Raw genomic sequence first — 20,114 nt, forward strand, 5'->3', positions numbered from 1 at the left:
CAGGTGCTGCAGGGCTTTGGTTCCTCATTGAAAGTTACACGTACCGTTCAAGTATTTATTTTTAGGTTTAAATATGCATATTTATTTACCATCTGCAGGGTAAGGAGTAAGTATAGTGATGAATTTCTAATATTTTAAATCAGTAACTACCATCCTCCACCGCTGTCAAGTCTCTGAGGCAGCCGTTATCTTGTGTATGTGAGTGTATGACTTCATTAGTGTCACGCTGCCGTGGTGCGACACCCCCATGGGTAGAATACACTCTTCAGTGAGTACAGCTTGGTCAACATCCCAGCACATCACTGTGGAGATGACTTGGTTCTTGTTGTCCCGCCCCCCCGTGATGAAGAGTTTGTTATTACAGGCAGCGATGGCGCAGCTCGCCCTCTCGCCAAGGCGTGTGATGAGCGACCAGGAGTCGGACAGAGGCGAATAGCAGTACATGGCATGCATGGCACCACCTGGGAGGAGAGCCAGGATTCAACAGCGACCATTTTAAGACTTGTAACGATCAAATTAAGACTGATTAGCGGGATGAGAGCCTCCTACCAACTACATAAATGCAGCCGTTGAACGCGACTGCATTGGTGCATTTGGTTTCCACTGGAATGGGCGCCCGCATTTCCCAGAAGTCTCTTCCTGGCTCCCAACGCTGGACCTGATCTGTGGCCAGTTTTCCATTTGGACCACCACCGATCACGTAGATCCATCTGTCAAAGGAGGCAGCAGCAAAGGAGCTGACGCCTACAGCAAGAGGCGTGGCCTGCAGGTACAGGAAAAGGCTTTATTTCATAGCCATACTCACTCAGCCCTCATGCACCTCCCCCTTTTTTGTCGGCAATGAGGCAATTAACATATAAATTATAGTAATTCTAAAAATGGCAACTGTTGTAACAGAGATTATATTTATATTAACACTGCTGATTTCTGTCCACCTGTGTCCAGCAGTTGTGGAAGGGATCGTAGGCCTCCACGCTGGCGAGCCTCTGAACACCATCAAATCCGCCCAGTGCGTACACCTTCCCATCGTGAGCGGCCATCTTGTGTCTCCAGCGCCCAGTTTTCAGAGCCTCCACCTGGATCCATTTATCCAGGGCACCGTTATACTTCCAGACTTCGTGCTGTGTGTCTTTACCTCCTGAAACAACAGGAATAAGAGAGAAAACGTCTCAGCTTTCACCATAAGAAACAGAAAAGGTCTAAAAAGGAAGGATTCACGATGAAAGTTGGCATTATAAGAAAAGAAAAAGGTCATTATTGCGTCCCCAGTGTCCAAATATGTCGTAATACCATGTGAGTGAACAGAACGTTTGCTTCTTTACGCTGGCTGGGACCATGACCATGACGTGTCAGGGTTAATACGAGAATATAAAAGATGAAACTGAGGCCATTTCTCCTACCAGATATGTAAACTTCATTGCAGAAAGTGACACATGCAAATTCCACCCATTTCCGGTTTTGGGATTGGTCCTCCATCTCTGTGATCGGCAGCCTCGCCACGTCCAGCCTGCTGCGCCGGAGCGGGTCCAAGCAGGTGACGGTGGAGACGAAGTGTTCGTCCTTGGCGCAGCCTCCGATGATCAGAAACACCTCTGACATAAAATGTTGCACGCGCGGTTTGGTGCGCTCCGAGACCACCTGGGGGAAAAAATGCACCAATTTCGATGAGTTGGAAGGTTTTCTCAAACCAAGGATGGTTTTTAGTTACTTTCACACCAGTTATTCAGCCTGGACTTAGTTTCATAACCAAGATTTTCATGAAATTGGAGTGAAGACAGTAGTAGTCGGTTCCACTCATGGTTTTCTAATGTTTTATCTGACCATATAATTAGTTAAAGCCTGTGTGTGTACTGACCCCCCTCCCTGTGAGGTGATAGCGGCGGACCTCTTGCATCAAAGGAAAAACCTCAGTGCAGCTGCGAATCAGTTCATCTGCCTCCACTTTTTCCACGAAATACGCAGGTTCCAGGAGTGGCAGGCGCACGTGTGAAAGCAACCTGGCCAGTAGAGGGCAGCGCTCATCCTGCCGGGCCCTCACCCAGCGCGTCACGGCCTCAAACACACACTCCTCACAGTTAGCATCAAGGTCGTCCCTCTGCAGGACGCTCTCCAGTGAGTCCGCCGGCAGCTCCAGGAAGTCCCGCTGCTGAACCACCTGCGAGAACTTGGAGACGATGTAGTCCTGGGCGCCGGTCTTCAGGCTGGTCAGGACGTGGCTGTCAGCAAGGTTCAGGATCCCGATGCAGCTTTCAAGATGGAGGGACCTGCTGAGGAATCCGGCGCATGCATCGACCACACGCAAGAACTGCAGGAGACAAGATCAGACCAGGAAAGATCACTCTGAAGAAATCTGATCATCTAAATGTTTGAACCTATAAACCCACTAAAGAAGGTTTAAAGATGTTCTTTGTTTGAATTATGAATTAAATCAATACAAACATCTGCGCTGCTGCACAGCTGTGCAGTATGGAAAACTGACAGAATGTAAACAACTGCCTACTTTCACTTCCACTTTCCGCAGCCGACAACATCAAGTAGAAGCTTTTCATTGTAGTTCCACACAACAGGAACTTTAGGATGCAGCTCGTAACATTTGTGATGAACTATATCAACAGCTTTAGAATATTCAAAGGTCAAACGTGGCGGCTCATTGTGCGTTTAAAGGCCTTCAAGGCTCCTGTTCTTATTTTTAGTGAATAAAAACACAAAGTAAATATTTGAAGTCAGTGTCGGGGAGAAAAGTCTCATCTTACAGACCAGTTTTATGCAAAAAAAGTGCCCATCCCTGTCCCTCTCCCTATCCCCGTCCCCGTCCCCGTCCCCGTCCCTGTCCCCGTCCCCGTCCCCGTCCCTGTCCCTGTCTCCGTCCCCGTCCCGGTAAATTGCCTTCTCTTCTGTTTTAACAAGTCTCTGCCGGTTCCCTGCCTGTCATCGCCTGCCTGAGTTTTCCATGTTCTTGGACATGTTCTTCTCTGTGGATCATCACACTGTGGAATAACTTCCTGGATTACTTGAATGCTGTATCTCGTTGTGAACCTGAGCTGATTTCTAAAAAAATAAGATCTCCTGCTGGGTTCCTCCATTATTGCATCTTGGTGCCGTTTCTACCTGCAACACTCGGATCATCTTATCTGCATTTGTTGTTCTGATGATGCATTCATTCACATTCTAGACTTGTTCGTTGTCATCATGATCGCTTGTAATTTAGTTTTATTCTTCTTCTCCTGAAGAAACTGTTGGTCTGGTTCCCTCCTCTGGTTCTGACTGGGATGACTGGAAATGACTCACGAAACAGCACCAGTATGAAATGACGTCAAGTTTCTCTAAATGTCTGATTTATCAGCTTCTCCAGAACAGAAACAACAGATGAAATCTCTAAAACAGCAACTGAAGGGTCACCGAGAAAATCACATAGCTGCAGTATTAACCAATAAAAGCCGCCATATTGTCTCATAACTGTGGGTGTGTATGAGAGAGAGGGAGAAAGAGAAAGTGTCCTCTGTGCAAATATGTCAAATAAAAACACAATATAAATATTTTGTATCAAAAGAAATGGAATATCATAGCAGTAACAGCACTGTAATAACAGTGACCATCAACAAAGATGAATAATAAGTCGCAAAAGAAGTTAGGAAGTTATCACAAAAATATTACTACACTCAAACCACAGCGATATGATAAAATGGAACTTTTACAACTAAAAAAGTTTCAGAAAATATTAATGAATCAAATGATTGGTTATTTTCCGAGAGCTCAAACGAGGCATGAATCAGCACAACAATCACCTCCAGAAAGACTCACCGAGGCAGAAGGTCACATTCAGGAAAAAAGCCTGGAAAACCCGAGGAGCCATTCCAGGAGCACACAATAGCGCCGCAGCCTTCCTTCTCCTACATTGATGACACAAAGTAACGAACGGGTTGATAATTATTTGTCAAGTTGTGACAAGCCTAAACCGCTACGAGACAGGTAAAACCCAGGTGAGTGTATATTTAAATTTGTTTCCTTCCTGCCACAGCGAAAGTATCCGCCCTCTCACTTCGCTGCGTTGATTTGATCAGAAACGGAAGTCTCTGATGCATGTACTGCCGGGCGCTTTGGTTTGTTACCAGTCCAGAAGACCCACACGGACGTTACCTCATGCCTAATTAACAAAACTAGTAAATAAATACGTTTACATTTGCTATTGAGGCCCAGCTAAATGGACTTTACACAAAATTCTTTATTCTGACGCACATGTCATTAAGAACACATTTGAGAGCAAATTTCGTCCCATTCAATTCAATTCAATCTTTATTTATATGGCACTTTTCATACGCTAGGTAGCCCAAAGTGCCTCACAAAGGATAAAAACAGCAAAGAGAACAAGAGAATCAAGAAAAGGACACACACACACATGCATACAACACACTTACACACACACCCACACACATAAACAAGCTGAGACAAGCTGAGACATGGCTGGGCACCGAGACTTGAGGCGAAGGAGACGCCACCTTTGGAGGCCCACCAGGCCGAGGGAGGTCACGGTCCGTGACCATAAGTCGTACCGCCACAAAGACCACCCCGACCCGGACAGACCGGAGGCTCCACACCAAAGCACAGAGCCACCTAACCACCCAGGCCAGAGTCGACAATGGGACAGCACCCCCAGCGGTAGACCGGAAACATCTCCCAGCCTGGCAGGCCCCCATGAGGAAACACCATGAGGAAACACTGGAGCTAAAAACTGAAGGACTAACACAGTAAATGGGATAAAAGGTATAAAAGCTAAAAACTGAGGAACTAAGAATTGAAGTAGTAAAACAGTACTAAGACTAAAACAGACTAAAACAGTAAATGGGTTAAAAGGTGTAAAGACTAAAAACTGAGAATAAGAACTGAGGGAGTAAAACAGTACTAAGACTAAAACAGACTAAAACAGCAAATGGGTTAAAAGGTGTAAAGACTAAAAACTGAGAATTCTGTTTTTGATGTGTGGGATAAAACTAAGCTCAGAGTCAAAGATCACACCCAGATTTTTTACATCCTTTAACTTTGGTACAAGTTTCTCTCTCTGACCTTCAGGACCAATGACTAAGACTTCTGTTTTGTCCTGGTTGAGCTGTAGGAAGTTTTCTGCCATCCATGACTGGATATCTAGAATACAGTTAAAAAGGGCATCAACTGGCCCTGTGTCATCAGGAGCCACGGCGATGTACAGCTGCGTATCGTCAGCATAGCTGTGGAAGCTGATGCCGTGACTCCTGATGACGTCCCCAAGAGGAAGCATGTAAAGATTAAAAAGGGTTGGACCTAAAATTGACCCTTGGGAAACCCCAATTTTGTCTCGTGGATTCTCGAGGAGCATGTATCCATACTTACAAAGAAGCTTCGATCAGTAAGGCAGGAGGTGAACCAGTTAAGAACAGTACCAGAGAGGCCGACCAGGTTCTTTAGTCTATTCAATAAAATATGGTGGTCTACTGTATCAAAGGCGGCGGTCAGATCCAGTAGAACCAACACCGTGAGCTTTTTGTTATCTAGGTTACACCTGATGTCATTTAAAATCTTTAAAAGGGCTGTCTCTGTACTGTGGTTCATCCTAAAACCAGACTGATGCCTCTCTAAAATGTCGTTTGAGTTTAAAAAATAATTCACTTGGTTAAAAACAAGTTTTTCTAAAATTTTACTTAAAAATGGTAGGTTGGATACAGGCCGATAGTTATTTAAAACGCTGGGGTCTAGATTGCTCTTCTTCAGAAGGGGCTTCACCACCGCCGTTTTAAAGGAGGTGGGGAAGACACCCGTCTGAAGAGAGCAATTCACCATATATAGAAGATGCTCCTCAAAGAATCCATAAAATGTTTTGAAAAACGGTGTGGGAATTGGATCTAAAAGGCAGGTTGTGGGCCTAACTTGGGAGAAAACTCGACCAAGTGTCCTCGCATCAACCAGGACAAAACTCTCCAGTGTCTCCTCAGGTGAAAGCAATGATCCAGGAGTGTTGTTGATTAAAATTTGCTGTGATAAAAGACTGGATCTAATATCATCGATTTTACTCCTGAAGTGGTCTGCAAAGGCCTCGCAGAGGGTGTCAGTCGTTGTTGTAGGACACCTGTTAAAATTACCATTGGTTAAAAGCTCAATTGTGTGGAATAGAAATTTGGGGTTTTTTTATTATCAGAGATTAGTTTTTTGAAATGAGAGGTTCTTGCTTGCTTGATTGTGTTATTGTAGGTTTTGAGGTGTTGATAAAATATTTCTTTATGAATGGTCAGCTTGGATTTCCTCCACCTCCTCTCAGCACTCCTGCAGGATCTTTTCAGTTTTCTAATTTCTTCATTTCTCCACGGTGGTGCACGTTTTGTTCTTACAGTTTTTGTGACAAGTGGAGCCACAGAGTCCAGCGTTGACTTTAATTTATTGTTAAAAGTGTCAACAATAAAATCACACGGTGCTGGTAAAATTTCTGCAGGAGTGCTCTGTAAAATCTGGATAAAATTTGCAGCCACTTCAGGAGTCAGGTAGCGTCTCCCCACCGTTCCCACAGGGCCCCCCGCTGGTTAAAACTGGTGATGTTAAAAAACACACAAAAGTGGTCCGACACTGCCAGATCCCCAACAGAGGACCCACCCACGGACAGGCCATAGGTTATGACCAGGTCCAGGGTGCCCTCTGCTGTGGGTCGGCTGCGTGACATGTTGTTTAAAATCCAGACTGTGAAGGAGGTTTAAGAATTCTCTGGACACTGGGTCCGAGGCGTTGTTGAGGTGTAGATTAAAATCACCAGTTATTAAAATCCTGTTGTATTTAGCGTAGATGATTGATAAAAATTCCGAGAATTGGCTGATAAAAGAGGTGGAGTATTGGGGTGGTCTATAAACTGTTATGCTTAAAATAGGAGGGCTGCTAAAAACAAACGCATGATGCTCAAATGATGTAAACGTATTAAAAGAGACCTCGCGTGAAGACATTTGGGTCCTTGTTATTGAGGCGGTTCCACCTCCTTTCCTGCCCCCCCTTGTAGAAAATAAAAAGTTAAAATCTGGGGGGCAAGCCTCTGTGAGAACAGCAGGTGCATCAGTGCCAAGCCATGTCTCAGTAAGGAGAATACCATCAAGGTTTCTGTCTAAAATTAAGTCGTTTATTATAAAAGATTTATTTAAAAGAGAGCGCACGTTCAGCACGGCCATCTTTATGTCCGCGGCGGACGTGCGCTCATCGTGTCTTTTTATAGGAACAATAAAAGCACCGTCACGTCTGGGAACAGTCCTGGGATTCTGTCCGTATGAAATGATGGTGTCAATGGAGTGAATGATCTGTGATGTTGATGGCAGACATGGGAGTAGTGGTGGAGGGGCATGTATGGTGGGGCGTGGGGGGGGTGAACGTATATGTGAGTGTGAGTGGGGGGCAGAGTGTTGGTGTGCATGTGTTTTAACCAATAGTCAGGAAGTGGATGTTGTGCAGGAACGGACAGTCAAGTCAATGTTCAAAGATAGAAGCCGGGACCCCTCATGGTTTGGGTGAAGGCCGTCCCGTTTAAAAAGATGGGGTCTATTTAAAAAGGCAGCAAAATTGTCAACGATGGGGATACTGTTGCCCAAGCAGTACCCCTTCAGCCACAGGTGCAGCTGGCGGAGGCGGCTGGTGACGACGTCACCGTAGCGAGGTGGGGGAAGCGGGCCGGAGATAATTAGCCGCTTCCCCGTGTCCAGCAGACGGTCCACCAGGGAGATGAAGTCCTGCTTCAGAACCTCCGACTGCTGAAATTTGAGGTCATTGATGCCGGCTTCCAGAACCAGCGTGGAGGCCGAGGGGTGCTGTGCACTCAGCTGCAGGGCCGAGGATGTAACCTCCGCAACACGGGCACCGGGGTGACAGAAGGTCCGGCCATCGTGCACCGCCACATGCCTGACCATTGAGGTCCCGACCACCAGCACCGCGGGGTCGCACTGCACCTGAGTGGCCGCCTCTGATCGTCTGGAGGTGCGGCGGTGGCGGCGAGGAGCCTGGGGATGGTGGCGCCGGGTCGTGGCTGCTCCTGACCAGGATGGTAGCGGGGGGCCATGTCGAGCGAGCTGACTCTGGTTCCTCGTCTGGTGAGAGCCAGCTGGACGGACAGGACCAGGAGGCGAGCTGGAACAAGCGCCCACGGGAGGGAAGTCCTGCAGGCTTAGGATATCGTACCTGTTATCCAGTGGCAGATACGGGGGCGGAGGAGGGGGAGATGGACGAGCCCCAGCGCCCCTGGCCACCACCGACCAGGGTTCCCTTGGTTTGAGCGGTGTTGAGCTCACGAGGGCTCCTGCTCCGTCCCTGGCGATGAAACCCTGCGACTCCGTGGGGCGGAGGAAGGAGGTGGAATGAGCCGCTCCTTTGGGCATGGCTCCATGGCGGTGCCGGCGGGACCCCGCCGGTGCTGTAGCTGGAATTTCAGCGTTGATGGACCCGGTCCATGGCAGGGTGGTGTCATTCGTGGCCGTCGTGCTCCGGTCACCAGCGCCGGATGCCTTCAGGAGGGCGATTTGTTTCGCCTGGGAGATGGCAACAGTGGAGAGGTCCAGCAGGTCGACCCGCAGACCCTGTCCCTCGGACCTCAAACGGGCGATATGTTTCTCCTGGGTCGAGGCGACAGCAGATGACTCGAGTATGAATGTGTCCCTCTCCTTGAGTTCGGACTGGAGCCCGGAGATGCTCTCCCTCAGTTTGGAGACCGTGGGGAGGCAGGACTCACACACCGCCATCATGCCCGCAGCCTGAGCCGGGGGACAGCCACACTAGGCACCGTGCCAGCACACGGAGGTGAGTCCAGGTTAGCACCGTGGCTAAAAACAAGCCGGCGCTAGCAGCGGGCAGGTGACTCCGCGAGATCGATAAAACTAAAACTCCTCCGCACCGATGTCTGCTCTTCAAAGTGTCTGTGTTCCGTGTAAAATGGTAACTCGCGGTCTGATGTTTTTGATGTTCCTCCTGTCGGACGCGATGTTAGCAATCCGTTCTCTCCTCCAACAACACGAGCTGTCGTCGAAGCTACTTCATCTGGTGTATTTGCTTCAAAGGGCAGCATGTACTGCTTCAGCCTGCTGGAATCAGACTTAAATGTCAGCTTGAAGCATGTCCTTCTGTGGGTTCGACGTAAATCCTACTGCATCCTAATTTAAAGGTTTCCGCTCAGCTTCTAGAACAAACAACACTTTAAACATGAAATACAGCAACATATTCACATGAGTAAGAGCACTTTAATAGATGATCCAAAGTTTTCTGCACAGGATGAATCCAATGCCCCCCCCCCCACTTTTTTTTAATTGAGCTCGACACAATGTCATGTCCCACTGTCCTGCAGCTGGTGGAACCACTGTTGTCCAAGCACAGCAGTCTGGTCAGGGTTTGTTGATCTGCTCCAGTCGCAGCTGAAGTGATGCACTCACTAAAATATTGGAGATTTCAACACAAGGCGTGTTACCTCGTCTCGTTAATCAGACCACAGTTGGAGATTGAGCTCCACAGCACTTTGTATAAAGCCAGCTTTAAAAATAAGAAAACAACTATTTTAACAGTAAAACAACTTTTAGGCTGAATTTCCACACTTAAAAACAATCACATATATTATTAGATTAGTAATAACAATAATGCCCAACAATAAAATATCAAAGCTTGTGTCTTAAATTTGGAAGAATTGATAATCCTTTGGTGTTTGTGTCTCTCATGAGGAGTTTTCATGCTTCTTTAGATTCAACTCTCAGATTTCTTCTATAAAATATTTGACTGTAATACCGACAGACATTTGCAGGTTTAACCAACAAAAACACAATATTTCTCTATTGTACAAAACAAATGCAGAACATAGAGCTTAATTAGCTAAATGTCCTCATACTCTATAAAACTATCAAATATCTCATGGAACAGTTTTACTGAAGTCCTTAAAAAGGTGAAAAAATATTTGTCAGAAAAAGGGAAAACAGCCCACTGAGATACCTGAGTGATGAATATACTTAAAGTCAAAGCTGCTTTTGTATTGTTCTCAGTTGGCTTCCTGTTGTCCATCTCTGGGTCTTCAGAGTCTGCAGACCTCTGTCTCAGTCTGCTCCTGCTCCACCCTGTAATCTAGCCCACTCTGTCTTCTCTCTGCTGCTCAGCATCATCCAGCACACCTGCTCAAACCTCCTGTCTGGCACATCACTCTTTGTGTTGTGCTCCTGCCTGTCCCTGTCCCTGTCCCCGTCCCGTCCCTGTCCCTGTCCCTGTCCCGGTAAATTGCCTTCTCTTCTGTTTTAACAAGTCTCTGCCGGTTCCCTGCCTGTCATCGCCTGCCTGAGTTTTCCATGTTCTTCTCTGTGGATCATCACACTGTGGAATAACTTCCTGGATTACTTGAATGCTGTATCTCGTTGTGAACCTGAGCTGATTTCTAAAAAAATAAGATCTCCTGCTGGGTTCCTCCATTATTGCATCTTGGTGCCGTTTCTACCTGCAACACTCGGATCATCTTATCTGCATTTGTTGTTCTGATGATGCATTCATTCACATTCTAGACTTGTTCGTTGTCATCATGATCGCTTGTAATTTAGTTTTATTCTTCTTCTCCTGAAGAAACTGTTGGTCTGGTTCCCTCCTCTGGTTCTGACTGGGATGACTGGAAATGACTCATGAAACAGCACCAGTATGAAATGATGTCAAGTTTATCTGAATGTCTGATTGATCAGCTTCTCCAGAACTTTTGTCAACTGATTTATCAGCTTCTCCAGAACTTGTGTCAACTGATTGATCAGCTTCTGTAGAACTTGTGTCCGGTTCTTTGATGACCTGAGCTGAGCCGACTTCTGTCTTCACCAGCTGAATGAATAAACTGCTCTTTGTTTTCCTTCTCCGATGCTGAAAGAAACAGAAATATGATGCAACTCAGAATTCTCAAAAGAATCAAGATATTTTAAATCATTCAACAAATAGGGTCCGAAATCCTAAAAACAATTATATTGAGGGGCCAAAGATTTATTTTCTAAAATAAAAGATGCAAAAGTGAGAAAACTAAAGTTGTTTTGTACAGAATATTTTTGTTAACGATACCATCAAGCTGTTTTGAAACAAGATTTCTACCGTATTGAATTATACGTATTATATATTATATATTACCATTTTGTTGTCAACAGTACGAACTAGCCATTATTGCTGCCTGATGGGGATGTGAGAGGTTTTTCCCCACGTTTGTATATTGCTGCTGTGGTGCAGTCAGAGTGTCTGCAGGCCACAGAATTTCAATCCAACAAAGAAAACATTGTTAATACCAAGTGTTTAACCTACATATCCACTGGAAAACTGGAATAGACAGTTTGGGGGTTCATTGTGATTCAGATGTACAAAGTTTGGTTGAAAAGCCGTTCTCCTGTGGAGCTCTAAAAGAGTTTTATAGACTTTAAAACTCCTGGAACTCTCCATCAATACAGTAAATAAAGATCACTGAGTTCTGAGTTTAGTGTTCAAAGTTTTGTGCATCACAAAATGAAAATATTTCATAAAAAGAAGATTAAATATACTTGTTAATTTCAGTTGATGTGTAGTTTGTTTGTTTTTTACTACTTTTTGAGTCTTGTGTCAGGTTCCCAGCTTCTGGGAACTCTATTGTGGTTTTTTCCCCTGCAGGGGGCGTGGTGGAGCCACGTCCCAGCCGCAGGTGGTGCCGGGGACTGGCGCACCTGCAGACTATCGGTGATCAAGCCACCTATTTATGGACTCTTCTCACGCTTGCCAGCGTTGGCGTGTTTTGGCTGATTTCAAAAACCCCGATTACACCTTCCCGGATTCTCGTAGAGACTAATTCCTGTGTGGATTATTTGGAACTCGATTTTTGGACTATCGTTTGGATTCTTTTCGCGGACTACTTTTTGACCCCGCTCGGGATTGTTTGCTGTGAGTTTGCCTTTCTGGCTTGGAATTAGAACTTATTGTGGACTCCATCTCTTGTGAGTTAAATACACTCCTGTGATCTTCAATAAAGTTTCTTGGGAGACGATCCGCCACTGTGTGCTGCCTGCTTTCGGGTCCTGGTACAACCGTTCGTAACACTTTTGTATTTCTTCCCACTCTTAAAATTCAGCAAACAGCTGGAGGAAGATTATATCATGTGGAACAGAACAAACTAAGTATATCAATCAGCTCCTTCTAAAACCTTTCAAGTTGATCAGATTTGTGGAATAAAATAATAAAGACAGACTCCAAACCTGTTTGTTCAGTGGGAGATTCCAGATCAGATGCCTCCTCCTCAGCTGGATCTGGTTCATCTGAGACCACCTCAGTGACCAGTCCTGTACCTTCATCACCTTCATCATCTTCATCACTTCCTTTCTGACCCTGACGAGGCCTCTTCTGTTGTGATTGAGGGCGGAAATCTGAACCAATGAAGAAACAAACCAATACACAGTTTACAAAAATACGCTGGTTTATACATATGATGTCCTCTCATATGGAGGAGTTTAAACTTGAATTTCAGGATTTAGAACAGAACAATTCCTGCAAATAAATTTGACTTTAACTATAGGAATTTGCAAGTAAACAGGAAAAGAGACAAAGGTTAAAAAGACTGAACCTCTGTGGCTGTTGGCTGGAGTCTGTTGAGCACCAAATAGCTGAAACCTGTCTCTAAGACGTCTGATGCCACCTGAGTGAACAGTGTTAAACAGGAGAACATCAGCTCCACTGAGTCTGCTTGTGAGAAGAGGGAGCATTAATGTCTTACCCTGTTTTGGTGCCTCATCTTGTACCTGACTTTCACCTTCTGGAATAAAAACACATTTCAATCAAGGTGAAACTACCTGTTGCTCCCAGTTACACCAAATATTTGTCTAAGACCACCAACACTTTCAGTTTATTACAATATTCTGAAACAGAAATAAATAGTTTTGATCAAAATGTTGATTAAAACCATAAAACTATGATTAATGTCAGTAGTTGTTCCTGTAAACATGACTGAGTTCTGAGTTTAGAGTTCAAAGTTTTGTGCATCATAATGCAAAAATATACCATAGAAATAAAATCTTTGAGTATATCAGACCTGTATTCAGCAGCTTTACCTTTAATAGGAGAAGATGCCAGAGGCAGCTGACTTTCACCCTCTTCAGCTGTTTCATTGTCCCGTCCTGAAAGTTAAAATTCAGAATCCACCGAAATATTAATCATTTATAAAAACAAGTGTCAGTCCTACATTTATTCCAATACCTTTACAACATCGTCTGTAGATCAGTACACCTGCCACCACCAACACCACCACCAACACCACCAACACCAGCACCAGCAGCAGCAGGTTGACTGCAGGCAGGACAGCAGCAAAACTACAGATGACCTTTCACCTGCACAGAAGACCAAAAGTCCACCCAAGGTTCAGCCTTTAAAGCTGTTTCTAGCTGAAACATTCAACTGGTAAAGGGGCAAAAGCTAAAATGGTAAGATGGAAGTGGTGCTAAGCCCATTTAAGCTCACTCAAAAGTTAAGCTGGGTAAACTGGGAGTAAAGCAACATCAAATCCTACCAGAGTAACAATCCTTTGCAGTGAATTCAGCAGTTTCGTTGCTCAGGGGGTTGCTCACGCGGCAGCTGTACACTCGTTCATCATGCTTATTGTCCAGAAATATCCTCAACTGAGGGCCCGGCTGGGTGTTTCCATAGAAGAACCACTCGTACTCAATATCAGACTGAGGTGCGGAGCACGTCAGCAGTCCAGGTATATTTGAGCTCTTGCTTGAGTTTGTCTCACAGGTGATTGTTGGTTTAGCAACTTTATCTTTAGGAAGACAGAAAGTAATGATGCATTTGTCACAGTGAGTGGTTTTTAAACTATTAAAATATAATTACTGAATACAAGGCCATCATAAACAGCCAGAGATCAGAGTCAGCAGTAACGGGCAGCAGTGCGTTAAGATTTAACGGAATTATTTGAAACATATTTCACGAACTCTTGTGAAAATGATGAAACAAAAGTGAAAATCTGAACAAAGTGAAGTTCAGCTGCTTCACTCGGTCGTGTTCTACATAAAACTGCTACAAAATAAAACTGCTCAATTATACTTTACTGAGGTTCTTTCAGAAGATAAATCAATGATTTTCTTTTAATATCTATTACAAATCTTTCACTTTGGTTCAGTAAAGTATCAGCAAAGAAATACTCACCAATAACCTGCAAAGTATAATAATAGGAATAGGGTTTCTTTTGCATGTATAATTGCAATTCATACAATCCGCTGTCTTCAGATCTGAGGTCGGTCAGATGCAGCTCTGCAGAGTGCCAGTCAAGAGTGGTTCTGTGTTTAAATGGGTCATACACATCTTCTTCTTTGCCATTGGACACAACCACCACCATCCCATTATGCATCCACAGAATCAGATCAGGCTGCTGCTCCTGGATCTGTGGCTTTAATTTCACCTCCTGACCCTTGAGACCATATTTTATTGACTGTACAGCAACTAGAAACAGAACAGAGGAGCGTTAAAATAAAAACAAGGGTTATGGTTGCTCAAGCACCTGAGTTTGGACAAATCCAGAATATTCATCTAGTTTTTATTCCATTTTCATTTCCTCTCATCAAATTGTTCAACCACTCAGGACCAGCCGTGGACAACATCACCCACAATCAGTGAGCCTGTTCTGATCCAATAAAACACAGTTCTGGACCAGTAATGTTGACGGACAGCAGCTAGCTTTCAAATGAACAATAGCAGGAAAAAAAGTTTGCTGTCAGAAACAACAGATGGAATCTCTAAAACAGCAACTGAAGGGTCACCGAGAAAATCTCATAGCTGCAGCATTAACCAATAAAAGCCGCCATATTGTCTCATAACTGTGGGTGTGTATGAGAGAGAAAGCGAAAGTGTCCTCTGTGCAAATATGTCAAATAAAACAAATATAAAATTTTGTATAAAAGAAATGGAATATCATAGCAGTAACAGCACTGTAATAACAGTGACCATCAACAAAGATGAATAATAAGTCGCAAAAGAAGTTAGGAAGTCTCTCAATTCTTATCACAGAAATATTACTACACTCAAACCACAGATAAATGATATCATGGAACTTTTACAACTAAAATAATTTCAGAAAATATGAATTAATCAAATGATTGGTTATTTTCCGAGAGCTCAAACGAGGCCTGAACCAGCACAACAATGACCTCCAGAAAGACTCACCGAGGCACAAGGTCACATTCAGGAAAAAAGCCTGGAAAACCCGAAGAGCCATTCCAGGAGCACACAATAGCGCCGCAGCCTTCCTTCTCCTACATTGATGACACAAAGTAACTAACGGGTTGATAATTATTTGTCAAGTTGTGACAAGCCTAAACCGCTACGAACCAGGTAAAACCCAGGTGAGTGTATATTTAAATTTGTTTTCTTCCTGCCAAAGCGAAAGTATCCGCCCTCTCACTTCGCTGCGCTAATTTGATCAGAACCGGAAGTCTCTGATGCACCTACTTCCTGTTTGAATGCCGGGCGCTTTGGTTTGTTACCAGTCCAGAAGACCCACACGGACGTTACCTCATGCCTAATTAACAAAAATAGTAAATAAATACGTTTGCTATTGTGGCCCAGCTAAATGGACTTTACACAAAATTCTTTATTCTGACGCACATGTCATTAAGAACACATTTGAGAGCAAATTCCGTCCCATCTGGTGTATTTGCTTCACAGGGCAGCATGTACTGCTTCAGCCTGCTGGAATCAGACTTAAATGTCAGCTTGAAGCATGTCCTTCTGTGGGTTCGACGTAAATCCTACTGCATCCTAATTTAAAGGTTTCCGCTCAGCTTCTAGAACAAACAACACTTTAAACATGAAATACAGCAACATATTCACATGAGTAAGAGCACTTTAATAGATGAACCAAAGTTTTCTGCACAGGATGAATCCAATGCCCCCTTCCCTTTTTTTAATTGAGCTCCACACAATGTCATGTCCCACTGTCCTGCAGCTGGTGGAACCACTGTTGTCCAAGCACAGCAGTCTGGTCAGGGTTTGTTGATCTGCTCCAGTCGCAGCTGAAGTGATGCACTCACTAAAATATTGGAGATTTCAACACAAGGCGTGTTACCTCGTCTCGTTAATCAGACCACAGTTGGAGATTGAGCTCCACAGCACTTTGTATAAAGCCAGCTTAAAAATAAGAAAACAACTATTTTAACAGTAAAACAACTTTTAGGCTGAATTTCCACACTTAAAAACAATCACATATATTATTAGATTAGTAAGAACAATAATGCCCAACAATAAAATATCAGCTCCACTGAGTCTGCTTGTGAGAAGAGGGAGCATTAATGTCTTACCCTGTTTTGGTGCCTCATCTTGTACCTGACTTTCACCTTCTGGAATAAAAACACATTTCAATCAGGTGAAACTACCTGTTGCTCCCAGTTACACCAAATATTTGTCTAAGACCACCAACACTTTCAGTTTATTACAATATTCTGAAACAGAAATAAATAGTTTTGATCAAAATGCTGATTAAATCCATAAAACTATGATTAATGTCAGTAGTTGTTCCTGTAAACATGACTGAGTTCTGAGTTTAGAGTTCAAAGTTTTGTGCATCATAATGCAAAAATATACCATAGAAATAAAATCTTTGAGTATATCAGACCTGTATTCAGCAGCTTTACCTTTAATAGGAGAAGATGCCAGAGGCAGCTGACTTTCACCCTCTTCAGCCGTTTCATTGTCCCGTCCTGAAAGTTAAAATTCAGAATCCACCGAAATATTAATCATTTATAAAAACAAGTGTCAGTCCTACATTTATTCCAATACCTTTACAACATCGTCTGTAGATCAGTACACCTGCCACCACCAACACCACCACCAACACCACCAACACCAGCACCAGCAGCAGCAGGTTGACTGCAGGCAGGACAGCAGCCAAAACTACAGATGACCTTTCACCTGCACAGAAGACCAAAAGTCCACCCAAGGTTCAGCTTTTAAAGCTGTTTTTAGCAGAAACATTCAACTGGTAAAGGGGCAAAAGCTAAAATGGTAAGATGGAAGTGGTGCTAAGCCCATTTAAGCTCACTCAAAAGTTAAGCTGGGTAAACTGGGAGTAAAGCAACATCAAATCCTACCAGAGTAACAATCCTTTGCAGTGAATTCAGCAGTTTCGTTGCTCAGGGGGTTGCTCACGCGGCAGCTGTACACTCGTTCATCATGCTTATTGTCCAGAAATATCCTCAACTGAGGGCCCGGCTGGGTGTTTCCATAGAAGAACCACTCGTACTCAATATCAGACTGAGGTGCGGAGCACGTCAGCAGTCCAGGTATATTTGAGCTCTTGCTTGAGTTTGTCTCACAGGTGATTGTTGGTTTAGCAACTTTATCTTTAGGAAGACAGAAAGTAATGATGCATTTGTCACAGTGAGTGGTTTAAACTATTAAAATATAATTACTGAATACAAGGCCATCATAAACAGCCAGAGATCAGAGTCAGCAGTAACGGGCAGCAGTGCGTTAAGATTTAACGGAATTATTTGAAACATATTTCACGAACTCTTGTGAAAATGATGAAACAAAAGTGAAAATCTGAACAAAGTGAAGTTCAGCTGCTTCACTCGGTCGTGTTCTACATAAAACTGCTACAAAATAAAACTGCTCAATTATACTTTACTGAGGTTCTTTCAGAAGATAAATCAATGATTTTCTTTTAATATCTATTACAAATCTTTCACTTTGGTTCAGTAAAGTATCAGCAAAGAAATACTCACCAATAACCTGCAAAGTATAATAATAGGAATAGGGTTTCTTTTGCATGTATAATTGCAATTCATACAATCCGCTGTCTTCAGATCTGAGGTCGGTCAGATGCAGCTCTGCAGAGTGCCAGTCAAGAGTGGTTCTGTGTTTAAATGGGTCATACACATCTTCTTCTTTGCCATTGGACACAACCACCACCATCCCATTATGCATCCACAGAATCAGATCAGGCTGCTGCTCCTGGATCTGTGGCTTTAATTTCACCTCCTGACCCTTGAGACCATATTTTATTGACTGTACAGCAACTAGAAACAGAACAGAGGAGCGTTAAAATAAAAACAAGGGTTATGGTTGCTCAAGCACCTGAGTTTGGACAAATCCAGAATATTCATCTAGTTTTTATTCCATTTTCATTTCCTCTCATCAAATTGTTCAACCACTCAGGACCAGCCGTGGACAACATCACCCACAATCAGTGAGCCTGTTCTGATCCAATAAAACACAGTTCTGGACCAGTAATGTTGACGGACAGCAGCTAGCTTTCAAATGAACAATAGCAGGAAAAAAAGTTTGCTGTCAGAAACAACAGATGGAATCTCTAAAACAGCAACTGAAGGGTCACCGAGAAAATCTCATAGCTGCAGCATTAACCAATAAAAGCCGCCATATTGTCTCATAACTGTGGGTGTGTATGAGAGAGAAAGCGAAAGTGTCCTCTGTGCAAATATGTCAAATAAAAACACAATATAAATATTTTGTATAAAAGAAATGGAATATCATAGCAGTAACAGCACTGTAATAACAGTGACCATCAACAAAGATGAATAATAAGTCGCAAAAGAAGTTAGGAAGTCTCTCAATTCTTATCACAGAAATATCTACACTCAAACCACAGATAAATGATATCATGGAACTTTTACAACTAAAATAATTTCAGAAAATATGAATTAATCAAATGATTGGTTATTTTCCGAGAGCTCAAACGAGGCATGAACCAGCACAACAATGACCTCCAGAAAGACTCACCGAGGCACAAGGTCACATTCAGGAAAAAAGCCTGGAAAACCCGAAGAGCCATTCCAGGAGCACACAATAGCGCCGCAGCCTTCCTTCTCCTACATTGATGACACAAAGTAACTAACGGGTTGATAATTATTTGTCAAGTTGTGACAAGCCTAAACCGCTACGAACCAGGTAAAACCAGGTGAGTGTATATTTAAATTTGTTTTCTTCCTGCCAAAGCGAAAGTATCCGCCCTCTCACTTCGCTGCGCTAATTTGATCAGAACCGGAAGTCTCTGATGCATCTACTTCCTGTTTGAATGCCGGGCGCTTTGGTTTGTTACCAGTCCAGAAGACCCACGGACGTTACCTCATGCCTAATTAACAAAAATAGTAAATAAATACGTTTGCTATTGTGGCCCAGCTAAATGGACTTTACACAAAATTCTTTATTCTGACGCACATGTCATTAAGAACACATTTGAGAGCAAATTCCGTCCCATCTGGTGTATTTGCTTCACAGGGCAGCATGTACTGCTTCAGCCTGCTGGAATCAGACTTAAATGTCAGCTTGAAGCATGTCCTTCTGTGGGTTCGACGTAAATCCTACTGCATCCTAATTTAAAGGTTTCCGCTCAGCTTCTAGAACAAACAACACTTTAAACATGAAATACAGCAACATATTCACATGAGTAAGAGCACTTTAATAGATGAACCAAAGTTTTCTGCACAGGATGAATCCAATGCCCCCTTCCCTTTTTTTAATTGAGCTCCACACAATGTCATGTCCCACTGTCCTGCAGCTGGTGGAACCACTGTTGTCCAAGCACAGCAGTCTGGTCAGGGTTTGTTGATCTGCTCCAGTCGCAGCTGAAGTGATGCACTCACTAAAATATTGGAGATTTCAACACAAGGCGTGTTACCTCGTCTCGTTAATCAGACCACAGTTGGAGATTGAGCTCCACAGCACTTTGTATAAAGCCAGCTTTAAAAATAAGAAAACAACTATTTTAACAGTAAAACAACTTTTAGGCTGAATTTCCACACTTAAAAACAATCACATATATTATTAGATTAGTAAGAACAATAATGCCCAACAATAAAATATCAAAGCTTGTGTCTTAAATTTGGAAGAATTGATAATCCTTTGGTGTTTGTGTCTCTCATGAGGAGTTTTCATGCTTGTTTAGATTCAACTCTCAGATTTCTTCTATAAAATATTTGACTGTAATACCGACAGACATTTGCAGGTTTAACCAACAAAAACACAATATTTCTCTATTGTACAAAACAAATGCAGAACATAGAGCTTAATTAGCTAAATGTCCTCATACTCTAATAAAACTATCAAATATCTCATGGAACAGTTTTACTGAAGTCCTAAAAAGGTGAAAAAATATTTGTCAGAAA

The 20,114-nt window shown here is 43.4% G+C and overlaps 1 protein-coding gene and 1 long non-coding RNA gene across 2 annotated transcripts in view; both read right to left on the bottom strand.

Moving 5' to 3' along the window:
- Positions 1-27: 27 nt before the first annotated feature.
- LOC130538088 (kelch-like protein 6) overlaps positions 28-20,114 on the bottom strand; it is a 21,093-nt gene continuing 1,006 nt past the window's right edge. Inside the window, exons 3-7 of the mRNA XM_057055334.1 lie at positions 1,856-2,305; positions 1,401-1,638; positions 936-1,138; positions 550-763; positions 28-461 (exon numbers count right to left, since the gene is read on the bottom strand). Coding sequence (XP_056911314.1) covers positions 166-461; positions 550-763; positions 936-1,138; positions 1,401-1,638; positions 1,856-2,305 — 1,401 coding nt within the window. The 3' untranslated portion in view covers positions 28-165. The remainder of the gene's footprint in view (positions 462-549; positions 764-935; positions 1,139-1,400; positions 1,639-1,855; positions 2,306-20,114) is intronic.
- Positions 4,203-5,307, bottom strand: LOC130538118 (uncharacterized). The gene is made up of 2 exons (XR_008953770.1): positions 4,862-5,307; positions 4,203-4,729 (listed from the first exon to the last, which is right to left on the bottom strand). It is a non-coding gene; the product is annotated as an uncharacterized LOC130538118 (long non-coding RNA).

Source organism: Takifugu flavidus, chromosome 1, assembly GCF_003711565.1.
Source record: "Takifugu flavidus isolate HTHZ2018 chromosome 1, ASM371156v2, whole genome shotgun sequence".
NCBI lineage: Eukaryota > Metazoa > Chordata > Actinopteri > Tetraodontiformes > Tetraodontidae > Takifugu > Takifugu flavidus.